Here is a 14,992-nt window from a genome sequence, read left to right as displayed (position 1 = left end):
TGATGACCAGACTGCTAATTTTTCTATTCTTTATTATATGTGCATAATGTGCATATGGGCCGGGCCGATTACTCCAGACGTTTGAGCGAGAGAACAATCCGTGTCGCTTAATGCGAGATATAGCTCCCATGGTCAAATAGGATATTTCCCTCTTAGGTAGAGCTCATGTATGCGGGCCGTGAAACTCCGAACAAGAGATGTGGCCGAGGCAGAAAATACGGAGTGGTGGGCTGTGAGCCTGAACGGCTTCGTGCCCAGCCGCCATTATTAGGCCTCCTGCAATCTTGTCTCGAAAAAGGAAAAGATTATGCCTCCTGCAATCTGGAGTTGTGAAGGCGGCGGGATGATCTACCGGAGCTGGTCGCTGCTCTCGTCGACGGTGGCGATCTGGGGCGGTGCCGCCGCCGCAGGGCTCGCCGTCGTCTCCCTCTCTGGCGGCAAGGTGCCTTCTCTCGCCATGTCCTCGTTGGGCATAAACTGTAGGGATCCGTCCGTACCCAATCTAGGCGACGCTTCACTGTCAATTTATTGTTGAGATCTTTATGTTTTCATCCGAATCGTCCGTTCTTGATTGAATTCGGCGCCAACGTAGAGCGACCCATCCATGGTCCTATTGGGATTCCTCCGCCCCGAACGGAAACGGAGGCTTCGCGCGTGTTGGCCCCAAGCACGGACTAAATGGTTAGCCGTTGTGATAGCACCAGGTAGTAAGATGTCAGGTAGAAAGGGAGTCGATGTAACTAGTATAAAACGATTTTGTGTTTTCCAATGGCATATCATCCGACATGGAATCATTCAGTGCAGAATTTAGAATAGCTGGAACGAGAGGCTCTTTTCAAAGTCGAGGATCCAGTTGATAAAACTGAAGAAATGTTGAAGTTTTCCTGCAAGCGTACCATTAGTTCAAGGGTCGAGTTGATAAAACTGAAGAAATGTTGAAGTTTTCCTGCAAGCGTAGCATTAGTTGAGTAATATGCGACTTGATTGCACAATCAGCGACAGATCAAGAGTGTAGAGGAACCTATGTCATCATGTTTTTTTATCATAATCGTTCCCTCGAATTAACCTTTTATATGTGATTCTTTTGGCTCTTAGATGCTTTGGTATTAATTTTCAATGAGTATGAACCTACCAGACTCTGCCTACACGGATCACGGAATGGACATTTTTGCGCGTGTTGCTGGGGGGTTAATAACTAACAATCTTTGCATGATATTATGGCGCAAATCAGTTGGTCTTTCTCATAAGAGTTGGCCAAAAGTTGATAATCTGCTGGCCTTGTCCATATGGACTTCGAATGTCGAGTTGAATGCCTTTGTATTGCATTCTTATCTCCGACAAGTATATAAGCATAACTTTGGATGTCTTGTAGATGTAGAACACACACAAGCTTTACTCCTTGTTAGGTTCTTTCCATGCGTATTATTGGAGCTCTTTTAGTGCTATATGGAGTTGACTAGGATGCACATACAGACAGTTTATATGGATTCGAAACAGAGAAATGGTAGGATATCGTTAATTTTAAAATGATGGGCCAATGAAGGAGAGGCATCCTGGTATAATGCTTCTGCCTCTCCCTGGCAAATGCCACATTCCACCCAAAACTATGAACCGGGTGTGAGCTTTTATATCACCCTTTTTTTTGCCTTTACATATTGGATGAAAGTGGAGGCGCATTTGTTTCTCCTTCGAAAGCTAAGCATATGCTTCAACCCTTCTTTTTTTTACTTAATCTCTTATCATTACCTTTTTGGGCCTTAAACATTTATACGTTTTTATTGTGCATGGTAAGATTTGCAGATAGCTAAAAGGTTCAATTCTGAGGTTCTAAAATTATTGTTCATTAGACTCATTACCCAAAAAAAGTAAAAGTAATGTTCATTTTGTCTGAGTTGTAGAGATGGTATGTACTGGGATGATAGAACCTGATTGAGAGGTTTGCTTAGGTAAATAGCAGAGGTGGTGCACTAAGAAATTTGTTTGGTATGTTGTTGTTGCGGGATTGGGGCTATGGTTACAGGGACATCATCACTTTTGTGTTACTTCCCTTAATGGACCTTTTTATGTATAGTATATTTTTGGCCCTTAGATATACCCATCAGGTAAATCTTCTGTTCACTGTGATATAAACTTCAGATAATCGTCAGGGAATGGGTCTCAGAAATGAAAATTTGCTAATGATAACTTCATATAATCTTCAGGTAGTATTGCTAAGTCAGCTTCTTGCACCATCCTATAACTGACACATGCTAAATTGCACCCAAAGTTGAAAATTGGACTGAGTTGTACCTGTACATCATCTTCTTTGGCCCTTAAAAATCTACTATTTGCCAGTCCAAAAGTAGGATGGGTAAAGTAAACCTTGGATGAAAGTGAAGGGAACCAATTATGTGTTTTTCTTTTCTCCTGTCAAAGCAAAGCCATACACTTCCGCCATTTGTTTTTATTTAATTACATCTGCTAACACTTTTTTTACCCTTATAAACATGCTTATACATTGTTTGATTGTGCACGATGACTCTGTGAGCTTTGAGGATTAGCCAAAAAGTTCCTCTGGTGATGGTTCTACAAAAGAAGGTTCATTATGTGTGAGTTGTAAAGATGCTAGCAGTAGCACAGCACAGCACAAGGAAGATGGAGACTGGTTGAGAGGTATATTTAGGTAAATAACCGAGATGACGCACTGAGGAATTTTTTGGGTAGGATGCGTTGTCATTCTGAGGTTGGGGGTACGCTTCCAGACGAATGGACCCATGATTACTTTACTCGGATGAATCCTGGAATGCAACCGGTAGTGTTAGTATATTATGGTCATGTTCTGCTAGGCAACATCAACATTAACTTTGCTGTCAAGCCTTTCCTGTTAGGTTATCAATGCGTTCCTTGTGGTTGACAGGGACAGTTGAACCAGATTCGAAATGCAAGCTTTAGTTAATGGACCACATGTCCACATGTAGTGTGTTAGTTAGTTTACTGTTCTGATAGTTAATCGTGGTGTCTCACACGCTGAACCAATTGGAAGGATAACAATCGCACCTGCTATATATGTTCTGATAGTTAACTGGTTTGGTGGGTCTTCTAGAATGGCCAATTTAAAAAGGCTAGCAATCGCACATGCTATATATGTTCTCGTTCCACCTTTGGTCGAATTTTTCTCGTATACGCAGTTATCGTTGATCTCCGTGCTTCCCCTTCCTGTACTGACCATCCGCTCCAATCTCGCAGGAAAAGTTTCAGGACTACCTGTGCCGCGAAGGCGATAGGCTGAGGCGGCAGGACAGGGCCACCATGGCCAGCGCCAACTGATGGACCATGAAAGAAAGCGCCGCGGAGACGAAGAAACGAGCATTTCATCATATATCCGCATCCGTGAAGGCGTCGTCTTGGTCCAATAATCCTTGTTTGCCGTGCTTTAAACATGGTGTGGTCTGGTGTCCTCATCGAATCCAATAATCTTTGCTCGACATGATGTGGAACTTGGTACGGCCTGATGAGCTTCGCTTTCCGGCTTGCCAAGTGGCTCGAAACGTTGTCTTCGCAACAATTTTTTTGTCCTTGTCAGCGAACAATCTTTGTCCCATTTTGGATTTGATCACTGTTTCGGATATGTGTGAATAATAAACACCGTGGGATCCAGTTGAAATCCACTTGGCTGTTTGGATACTGGGCAGTGATGTTTTTATTTCTGGAGAGCTTCAGTATCTTTTTTGGGATTTATAAACTCAAACTCTTGGTCTACAGTACTCCCTCCGTTCTAAAATAAATGACTCAAAATTAGTATAAAGTTGAGTCATCTATTTTAAAACAAAGGGAGTAATAATTACACACATCCCAACAGGCCCCAACAACCATATCAAGAAAGGGAAAACAAACAGGCCCTGCTAACATTTTAAAATCCGCCTGGAATTGGTCGGAACTTGCCGCCTCAGGCTCAGAGACGACCCCAGCAGCCAAGACTTCATATTCTTCTAGGAGTACCAGAATCTAACCGCATCGTCTGCATCTGAATCTGATTTGTTTGTTGCGTTGCGAATCATTGCCGTGATCTTTGTGAACAGGTCTCGCTTGCGGCGGAGGATAAGCAAGCACGGCCTTTTTAGAATGATTACTAATCTAATCTACTAGTCGTTGGATCCATGCATGCATCCCACGGTGGCACGCTCCCATCTGATCTGGCCCTGGACCTGGCGGGGTCTTCGCCGTGCGGCCGACGCGACGGAGCGTCAAGTCGCCGGGATCCATCCATCGCCGGTGCTCATCCAAAGATCCATGATGTATTTTTTTGTTAATAAAATAAAGCTGTTGACAGAGGCCTTTTCGAAAAGAAAAGCCATTGATAGCTCTGAATGGATCCGGATCGGGCGCCAATTTGCTCCTGCCCGGTTGCTTGGCCAGGGGTACAAACCAAACCCTGCCTGGTTGCAATGGGAATACTACTGCTGAATACACACGAGAGAATTTCTATCATTATCCTACTCCTGCCCGCGCTCCACGCCAAGGTATATACTACGTATATCCAAAAGATAATGTGCTCCGTCGATCGATCACCTGTCCGCATCGTACAAATCTCTTGTGGAGTTGAAACTGCTTCGTGCCACGAGGATTCACTGTGTGGAGACCGGCCGGGTTCACTTATCTTGGAGCATCTGCGAGGACAAAAAAAAACTGCAAGGACTTGACTTTTCGGCTTTTATTGTAAAAAAAATATATGCAAACCGGCCAGGTTCACTTAATCTTGAGCAGTACTCCACCAAGACTGCCTCCGTTTCATAATATAGTGCATACCAGAAGGCTTGGACGCGCTTTGCACCGGTGTTGCTGTCGTTTATTTTTTTTAAATACTCATTCTGTTTTAAAATATAAGGTGCATTGCTTTTTTTGAAAAGTCAAACCTTTAAGTTGGATCAAATTTGTAGCGAAAATATATCAAAATTCATAATATCAAATCGGTAATAATTAGATTCATCATGAAATGAATTTCCATAGTTTATTGTTTCATATTCATCACCAAAGAATTAGCCATGGACATGTGTGCGTGGAAGCTTGCTATCCATGTGCCAAAACCATGAGTTGGTCGCGAGATCTTATAGGTTTCACCTCTAGTCTACCCCAATTTGTTTCGGACTAAAGGCTTTGTTGTTGTTATTGTGGATGTCACTATTTTTTTGCTCTGAACTTGGTCCAAGTTTAAGAAATTTGACTTTCCAAAAACTAATACCCCTTTATCTTTTGGAAATGATGGGATATTTAGTTCCGCCAGTGGGGAAGATGATTGAGTGTTTTTATATATAAAATGGTGATGTGATAGGCCTTTCGTGGTGTGGTTCTGTGTTATCCGCTAACTAGCGTATATTTATTTCGGAAAATTTCTGCGTCGGTACTCTATTGATGATACAATATCACATGGTGACACTTCTTCTTTCTAGGTGGTGGGAGGGTGCACGGAATTGGTGTGTTTTTATAGGCCGAATGCTGATGATTGATTTGAAAAATCGTTGGCTCGGTCAAAATCGTATACCAAATCTATACTTGAATACCTCAATTGCATGAAAGAGTTTCAAAATTAGAGAACATATGAAATTAAAAGAGATGAATGAGAGAGCTCCTTGGGACAATGTTGACCCAGTCAAAATCGGGTGACCCAATTCTAAATTGAACACCTCAATTAGTTGTAAATCCTTAAAAATTAGAAAGCATGATGTATAGTATTAAATAATTGAATGAAAGCGTTGAGAAATTGTTGGCCAAAGTTTGCAAATTTTGACTTCTAAAAATCTATACGCAATACATTATGGAGTTGAGGGAGTGGTTATTTGCTTTGCGAAAAAAAAAGAAATGGAGCTAAATATTGATGGAAAAATGGACAGCGAACAATATATGTGTAAGTAAACCACGGAAAGGTGTGATGTGCTATATGGAGTATCAATTAAAATGCTACTCCCTCCATTTCAAAACAAATGACTTAATTTTATACTAACTTTGATGCGTAGATTGAGCGTGCAGAACCAGTAAACCAAATGGCCCTAATCAAACACCGAGCTCTATCTCTCTCTCTAGCTAGCTAGCTAGATGGTCCCAGCATTTTGCTCTGGTCTCATTTTCCTTTCTGGTCCTTCGTGTCCACCGATGAGTCAGACGCATGACTTGCTTGCTACTAGAAGCCAGTCCATGGGCATCGCGTGGTGAAACGCAGGCTTCACATGTCCCAACAAAACCGGAGGCCAATGGAAGATGTCGACCCACTTGATAGGCGTCACACGCAACGGAAAACACGCAGTGGTTCCATCCGTGCGACCCCGATGGCCCGATCAATCTGATAAGAGTGAAGTCTGTTTTGAACCTTAAGATTATAAAGCGCGACGCAAATGAATCCTCACGATTTAAATCCCTGAAGTTGGTACCTTATACTTCTTGATCCCGGTCAATCTAAACCCTACAGTAATCCTATACTTGTTTGGAAGGACAATCCCGACCGGGTTCGGTTATTTCTCTCACTTACCACGCGGACCTACATGTTATAATATATCTTTTTCCTCAATCTCCTCTTCTCTCTCCTAGCGTTCATATTCTTCCTGGATACTGGATAGCATGTACGGCGAGCACGGCCGGGCCAGCGCGTGGAGCTGCGCATGTAGAATGTTGGGACCCGAGCTCGACTGTGCCCTAGAAACCTTTCATGTGGCGCACCCGTTGATTTTTTTAAGAGATCTCTGACCTGCGGCTTCACGCCTTCACCTCGGCGCGAGCATGACGAACACGACAGATGCCGTCACCTCCCAGCTTGTGGTCGCTTATGCGTCCCTCCTTTGTCTGCGTCGGTTGCACGCGGCCTCCCCTCCGACCTCCGTCCGCCTCGCCCCACCCCCCGCCGCGGTGCGCGGCTCTCGGCCAGCGCGCCCCGAGCGAGCAAAGGTGCAGCTACACGGACATGGCGTCGTCCTGCTCCAGCAGCAGCATGCGAGTCAGTCGGTCCAAATCATGAATCTTGTTCGTGATGCGCGCATCAGGGCCGTCCTCGAGTACGCCGGGCGCGTTGGCCTCGCCGGCGACTTGGACGAGCTGGACTTGCTAGTACTCCTATGCTGTCGGCGCACACTACGTCTTGGGAGCATGCGTTGCTTGTTTGTTTTCAGCAAAGAATCGATCAAGGCAGGGGCGGCTTACGTCGTGTACGTGCGCATCTTGCTTGGACATAATCAAGGATCGAGCTAGCTTCAGATTGTGTACGAGCTCCACGTTCCGTATTCCTCCGGCCGTCATCCTCGATGCTGCAGGGATCGTGGCCCACAACTCGAGTAGGACTAGGGGCCCACCGTAGAGCCAGCCGTTGTCGTAGCCGACTAGCCGTGGCGAATGGGAGCTCGCCGGCGAGGCCACGGACGCTGGCAACATGACATCTTAGGACCTCGTCTTCCCTCAACCCGTACAAAGCCTTGAATGATTCTGCTCACACACGTATACAAATCACTTCTCCAGTTCTCCTGGAACAAACGGGTAGTTGATGGCTACACGACGAGCATTGGCTGCTGAGAGAGATACAGATTGGGAGATGGAAGAAGAATATGACATATGGACCCGGGTGGTCATTGACTGTGGAGAGTGATCTCGGCCGGGATCGTTATTTTCCTGGTGCACCAAACGGAGTCAAGGTTTAAATTGACCGGGATTGAGTAGTTGTTAGGAGCTAGGGTTCGGGCTCCTCTAGATCGTAGGTGGTAGGGAAAGGAGGGAGCGGGGCGTGGGCTAGAGCGCGGCGGCCGGCGGCGAGGCGCCGTCCTTGCGGCTGGGTGGCGGCGGCGTAGGAGAGAGAGAGGGCTAGGGTTTAGGGTTCCGGCTCCTCTGGGAGCCGGGCAATAGAATAGTCTTATTGCTTAATCCTCAAAATAGTCTTACAACTTGTATATATAATCATAATTTGAAAATAAACTAAGATAACTTGGGCCTTAAGCCTGCCCAGTGGGCCCCCGACGGCCATAGACCTGGTCGGTCATAACATCTCTCCCCGCCTGCGCAAACAGCTCGTCCTCAAGCTGAAAGTCGGGGTAGTGCTGGCGGAACTCCTCGCGTTGCTCCCAAGTAGCATCCTCCTCTGGTAGTCCAGCCCACCGAATCAACACATACCAGGAGCCTCGACGCGGCTGAGCCTTCAGCGCCTTCTCTGGTGCAGGAAGGAGACACCCGTCCGCGAGCGGCGGAAGCGCCGGTGGTGCCGCGGGTGGATCGCCGTGGAAAGGCTTGAGCAGCCCGACATGGAAGACATCATGGATCCGTGCACCTGCCGGAAGCTGAAGACGGTACGCCACTTTGCCAATGCGTTCCAGGATAGCAAAGGGACCGGCATAGCGAGGACCGAGCTTCTTCCTCGCGCGGGGGTCCAACGACTGCGTAGAGCGATGAAGTAGACGCAGCCAGACCCAATCACCCCCCGCGAACTCCGCCTCGCGATGGTGGCCATCATAGTATCATTTGGCCAACTGCTGGGCCTGGAGGAGTCGTTGCTGGACCTCCGCAAGCATCTCATCACGGCTCCTCAAAAGAGCCCCGGCTGCCTCGGTCCGTGCCGAGGCTGGATCAACCGGCAGAATCGGCGGGGGCGGCCGGCCATACACCACCTCAAAGGGCGTAGCACAGAGGGCGGAGTGGTAAGAGGTGTTGTAGCAGTACTCCGCCCACGAGAGCCAGTTCACCCATGCGCGAGGGCGATCACCTGTAACACAATGCAAATACATGGCAATCACCTTGTTAACGATCTCCGACTGGCCGTCTGTCTGAGGGTGGAAGACGGTACTCAGGCGGAGCTTCACGCCTGCCAGTCGGAAGAGGTCGCGCCATACATGACCCGTGAACACAGGATCTCGATCACTGACGATCGAAGAAGGGAACCCGTGGAGACGGACAATGCCATCGAAGAAGGCCCGCGCGACAGATGCCGCTGAATATGGATGGCCAAGGGCGATGAAATGAGCATACTTGGAGAAGCGGTCGACCACCGTGAGAATGATGGACTTGCCGCCCACCTTGGGAAGGCCCTCGATGAAGTCCATGGAGATGTCCGCCCAAACCTGAGACGGGACCTCCAAGGGCTGAAGCATACCAGCTGGTCGCAGGGTCTCCGTTTTGTTGCGCTGGCACGTCACACAAGACCGTACCCAGTCGCGGACCAGGGCACGATCACCTGGAATGTAGAAGTCGGCGCGGGGGCGATGTAGCATCTTCTGCACGCCCTCATGGCCCGCCGAGTGGGCGAGACGCAGCACCTGCTGACGAAGATCGTCGTGGTCCGGAACGAAGACGCGGCGCCCGTGGAGAAGCAGGCCATCGGCTAGACGCCACGGCTCCTCGAGCTCGCCCGCCGCCAGCTGCTGCTGCAGGAGGAGGGCGTCGGCCGCGGCAGCGTTCGCCCGGCGAATGTCGGCGTAGAGGGCGAAAGAGGGCCCGGTGATGATGCAGAAGGCAGCCCCTTCCGCCGCACCATCGTCCACATCGGCGTCACGCCGAGAGAGGGCATCGGTGACGGTGTTGAGGCGACCCGGCCGGTACTCGACGGTAAAATCAAAGCCAAATAGTTTACTGATCCACTGGTGCTGGGGAACCGTCGAGATCCTCTGATCCAGCATGAACTTGAGGTTGTAGTGGTCCGTGCGGATCCGGAAGGAACGGCCCCAAAGATAGGGCCGCCAATGGCGTACTGCCTGCACCAACCCAATGAGCTCACGCTCATACGCCGCCAATTTAAGATGGCGAGCAGCAAAGGGGCGGCTGAAGAAGGCGAGGGGTCCATCACCCTAGTGCAGGACCGCACCAAACCCCGCACCGGAAGCGTCGCAGTCAACGGTGAAGGGAAGGTCGAAGTCCGGCATCTGCAGTACGGGTCCCGTCGTGAGGGCCCCCTTGAGGGCCTCGAACGCTGAAGTGGCCTCCGTATCCCAAGAGAAGGCGTCGCGGCGGAGGAGACGCGTGAGCGGGGCCGCGATAAGGCCAAACTCCCGGATGAACTTCCGGTAGTACCCGACAAGACCAAGGAAGCCGCGAAGAGCCCGCGGAGACTGCGGAATGGGCCAGGCGGCGATGGCCGCCACCTTGTCAGCGTCCATGGCCACACCCTCGGCCGAGATGATGTGGCCGAGGTAAGCAACCGAAGGTGTCCCGAATGAGCACTTCGAGCGCTTAAGATGAAGATGATGCGCCCGAAGCTCGTTGAAGACGATGGCCACATGCTGGAGGTGCTTTGCCCAAGAGGCGCTGTAGATAAGAATGTCATCAAAGAAAACAAGCACAAACCGACGTAAGTAGGGCCGGAGGACATCGTTCATCAAGGCCTGAAATGTCGCCGGGGCGTTGGCGAGGCCAAAGGGCATCACCAAGAACTCGAAGTGGCCGTGATGGGTCCGGAACGCCGTCTTGGCGATGTCGTCGGGATGCATGCGCACCTGATGATACCCTGACTGGAGGTCCAGTTTGGTGAAGAAGCGCGCACCATGTAGCTCATCCAGGAGTTCATCAACCACCGGAATAAGAAACTTATCCTTAAGTGTGAGAGCATTAAGGGCGCGGTAGTCGATGCAGAAGCGCCAAGTGCCGTCCGACTTACGGACGAGGAGGACCGGCGCCGTAAAGGGTGATGTAGAGATACGGATAATGCCCGCGGCAAGCATGATGGCGCACTGCCGCTCCAACTCGTCCTTCTGCAACTGAGGGTACCGGTAGGGCCGTACTGCCACTGGAGCCGAGCCCGACAGGAGATGAATACGGTGGTCGTAGACCCGGGCCGGCGGAAGGCCCTGGGGTTTCGCAAAAAGATCACCATGCTGCTGCAGGAGGTGATCCAGCAGCGGATGCTCGGCCTCGGTGGTGGCCGCGGCTAGCTGGAGTGGGGGCGACGCCGGGGCGCCGCCAATGCCCTCCCACCGGATGCGGCGGCCGAGGCACCAGAAGGTCATCGTCAGGGCGTCGAAGTCCCAAAGGATGGGACCGAGAGTCCGTAAAAAGTCGACGCCGAGGATAAAGTCGAAGCAGCCCAAGTCGATGCCGGCACATGTGATGGTGAAGAGCTCGTCGCCGATAGTAATGGGAACGCCCCGAGCGAGCCCATGGCATCGGAGGCGGTCGCCATTAGCGACGGTGACCCGCAGTTGCTCCCCTCCCGTCGGCTATAGGGCAAGGCGCCGCATAGTAGACTCCGGAAGGAAGTTATGTGTAGAGCCCGTGTCTAAGAGAGCCACCAGAGTCTCGCCGTGGATCGTGACCGGAATAAGCATAGTTCGCTCATTACGGATGCCGGCCAACGCGTGGAGGGAGACGACAAGGGCCGTAGCCGGCACGGGCGCGGGTGCCGGCGCGACCTCGGCGGCGGCTGGATCGCCGAGTCCCTCGTTGGTGGCAGCGTCCTCGGTCTCGTCGACTGTATCCAAGTAGAAGAGGCGCGGGCAGGCATGGCCCGGGGCATAGGGCGCATCACAATTAAAGCACAGCCCCAGGCGGTGGCGCTCGAGCTGCTCGGCCTGCGAGAGGCGCCGGAAGGGCCGCGTCGCGGCCGGAGTGGCCGTCGGTGAGGCGGCTGCAGAAGCTGGTGCGGCCGGCGGTGGTCGTGGAGGCACTCGGCTCCCCCGAGGTGGTGCGGGCCGTGTTAAGGCCTGGGCACGCTGCTCGAACGCCCGCGCGTAGTACATGGCCGTCTGCAGGTCCTGGGGTCCCTTCATCTCGACATCCACGCGGATGTGGTCGGGAAGGCCGCCGACGAAAAGCTCAGCCCGCTGTAGTGCTGTCACCCCCGGTGCATGACACGCCAGAGCCTGGAAGCGGTCGGCGAAATCCTGGACCGTGGAGGTGAAGGGTAGGCGGCCCAGCTCGGACAAGCGGCTGCCACACCGTGGCGGACCGAAGGGAAGGAGACACAGCTCGTGGAAACGATCCCAGGGGGGCATGCCGCCCTCGTCCTGCTCGAGGGCGTAGTACCATGTCTAGGCGGCACCCCGGAGGTGGTATGACGCGAGCCAAGTGCGCTCGGACGCGGGTGTGCGTTGTCCCCGAAATAACTGATCACACTGGTTTAACCAGTTAAGAGGGTCCTCCGAGCCATCATACGTGGCAAAGTCGATCCGGGCAAAGCGAGGTGGTGTTGGGGTCGATGCGCCAGTGCCCACCGGTTCGTCGATGCGAAGGGCCGAGGACGGCGCGCCGAACTGTAGCGTGGGCACCGTTGGTTCGCCGGCCTCCGTGTAGACCGGCGGTGGCGCTGATCCGGTGAGCCAAGCCGGAATCGGAGAGGGCGACGGTGGAAACCGCACCTGCTGTATCGGAAGCCCCCCGGAAGGGCCCTGACTCAGGCCGGCGGTAGGCGGTGGAGACGGCGTGGGGGCCGGCGCAGCCGGCGCAGAGTGGGCCGGGGCAGACCAGACCGGCCATGGGGTTGGGGCGGATGCGGCCGATGCCGCGGGTGCTGGCGCGGGCCAGTGTGGCCAGGCCGACGCTGGAGCGGCCGGCTGTTGTAGCGCTGGGTAGCCGCCGGCGAGCGCGGCAGGCACCGAGTGCCACGGGAGCGTCGGCGGCCCAGAGGGCGCAGGCGGCGGGGGCGGCTGTGGCGGTCCGTACGGGCTGGCCAGGAAGAGCCGGATGCCCTGGACCGCGACGACCAAGTCGTTGAGGACCCCCGCCATGGCCTCCGGGGTGTAGTGGGCCGGTAGATTTGATGGCGACGGCGGCGTAGTGGTGATGGGGGCCGGCGGATGGCCGGGGGACGCGCCGGGGATGAGGTCCAGCGACGCGGACGGGAGGACCAGCGACCCCGTGGTGAGGGCTGCTGACGCGGCGGTGGTGGTCACGGGCAGCGACGACGATGATGGTGAGGATGACACGGTCGAACCAGAGCTGGCTGATACCAAGGTGTTAGGAGCTAGGGTTCGGGCTCCTCTAGATCGTAGGTGGTAGGGAAAGGAGGGAGCGGGGCGTGGGCTAGAGCGCGGCGGCCGACGGCGAGGCGCCGTCCTTGCGACTGGGTGGCGGCGGCGCGGGAGAGAGAGAGAGGGCTAGAGTTTAGGGTTCCGGCTCCTCTGGGAGCCGGGCAATAGAATAGTCTTATTGCTTAATCCTCAAAATAGTCTTACAACTTGTATATATAATCATAATCTGAAAATAAACTAAGATAACTTGGGCCTTAAGCCTGCCCAGTGGGCCCCTGGCGGCCATAGACCTGGCCGGTCATAACAGTAGTATAGGGTACCAATTTTAGGGATTTTGATGTGAGGGTTCATTTGCGTCATGCTCTACAATTTCAAGGTTTAAAATAGACTTCACTCATCTGATAATATGCCCCAGGTCACGTGCTCCAACGCCTCCAGGATCGAGATCCGCGCGACCGTCCGTTGCGCTGACCCAGATCAGCTACGCCACGGACGCGGCCAGCGTAGAATGCATGGGATCCGGCAAGGTTTAAGTGGATGGAGTAGAAATGTGTATCTGGAGGAGACCACGATAACGACGGCCCCGAAGGTTTGAGGGCGGCATCCGCCAGATCCCGCTTCGGAACCGCCTTCCGACGTCGACGTTCATAACTTGCCCACCGATCAGAGATGTGGAAAGAGATGGGCGAGAAAAGAGGAGGAGGAGGAGGATGCGATGTGGACGGCGCGGAAGCATGGCTTATATAGCCGCGGCCAAGCCATGCGAACGGTCGGGCAGCCGCTTCAATGTTGTGCATCGGCAGGAGTTGGTTTCTTAAGAACCTGCGTCTTCATTGAAGTGGCAGCTGCCAAGAGGTGGTGTCGGTCAGCGCCGCCCTCCCTCCCTCCGGTCACATCGCGGCACAGTGCCGACATGAATGCGGTGCATGTATCGGAAGGAAGGGATGGGTGAGAGGTTTTTGATGGGTCAGCTGGGCGGTCAGAAGCGGGTGTGGGATCGATTCAGACTTCCCTCAAAGCCCCCCGTCCCTCCTTCCCCTTCGTTTGCCTCCGGTTTACAAGAGAGATCATATCCGGACCATGTCGGTGACCAATAGAGAACCGCGTTAGATGACTTTTGTGGCAGACAACACGATCAAAACGGTTGCGGTAGGTTTGAGAGCGGAGAGGCCCTAATATATCCAAACGATCCCTGGCATTTGGACCACGAGATACACGGCGAGTACGCGTAGTTGCGATCGTTGCCGTGAACGGGCCGTGCTTGCTTTGCGGCCGTGGATAAGCAAGCAAGCGGGAAAGTGGTTAGTTACTTAATCGGGGCAACGTTCCCACTGAGACTGAGCCCGTAGACTTGCCCAGGTCTTCGCCGTGCCCGTGCGGCCATGGACATGCATCGTCCGGGTCGACGGTTAACTAATCCATACATATCTCGTGGATTCTAAAAGGCTTTCCACGTCTGAATCGGTCGGTTTGGCGCCAAATTAACATTAACCCTCGTGCGGATTTGCTTAATTAGGTAGGGGGTGTGCGTACGTATGAACACTGTGCACGCGGCAGCCGCGAGTATATCCACGAGGGGCCGGGGTGCCGCCGCCTGGTGGTGGGAATACTCAACACGTAGGAGCGTAGGTGATCGGGCAACGACTTGGGATTTGTCTGTGTGATTAGTCGGTGTCAGAGAGATCGTGCGATTAGCCCGGCGTTCGTAGGAGATGCATGTATGTACGTGACGCCACTGGGTTTGGTCCCCGATGAGGTAAGGGTGCCATCATTCTCTACACTAGGCACGTGTGTATGTATGTATGTATGTACGTATGTACAATAGTCTACAGACTATAGACACATGTATCTTTGTAGTGATAGACTACTGAAACTATTCATAAACAATATATAGATGACCCACAAAATAGATAGTACTACCTCGGCTCTGTAAGGTTTCATAAGACATTTTAGGTCGCTACCTAGTGAAACCTATTATAAATACTACTCCCTCCGTTTCTAAATATTTGTCTTTTTAGAGATTTCAACAAGTGACTACATACGGAGCAAAACGAGCGAATCTATATTTTAAAATATGTCTATATACATCCATA

General features: G+C 52.3%; 1 protein-coding gene across 1 annotated transcript; it reads left to right on the top strand.

The window, feature by feature from the left end:
* Nucleotides 1-236: 236 nt before the first annotated feature.
* On the top strand, nt 237-3,663 carry LOC119302613 (succinate dehydrogenase subunit 8A, mitochondrial-like). The gene is made up of 2 exons (XM_037579651.1): nt 237-442; nt 3,226-3,663. The coding sequence occupies exons 1-2, from the start codon at nt 308-310 to the stop codon at nt 3,304-3,306; spliced, it is 216 nt and encodes a 71-aa protein (XP_037435548.1). The 5' UTR covers nt 237-307; the 3' UTR covers nt 3,307-3,663.
* Nucleotides 3,664-14,992: the final 11,329 nt, after the last annotated feature.

This window comes from Triticum dicoccoides, chromosome 5A (assembly GCF_002162155.2).
Source record: "Triticum dicoccoides isolate Atlit2015 ecotype Zavitan chromosome 5A, WEW_v2.0, whole genome shotgun sequence".
Taxonomy (NCBI): Eukaryota; Viridiplantae; Streptophyta; class Magnoliopsida; order Poales; family Poaceae; genus Triticum; species Triticum dicoccoides.
This window is presented reverse-complemented; position numbering and strand designations above follow the sequence as displayed.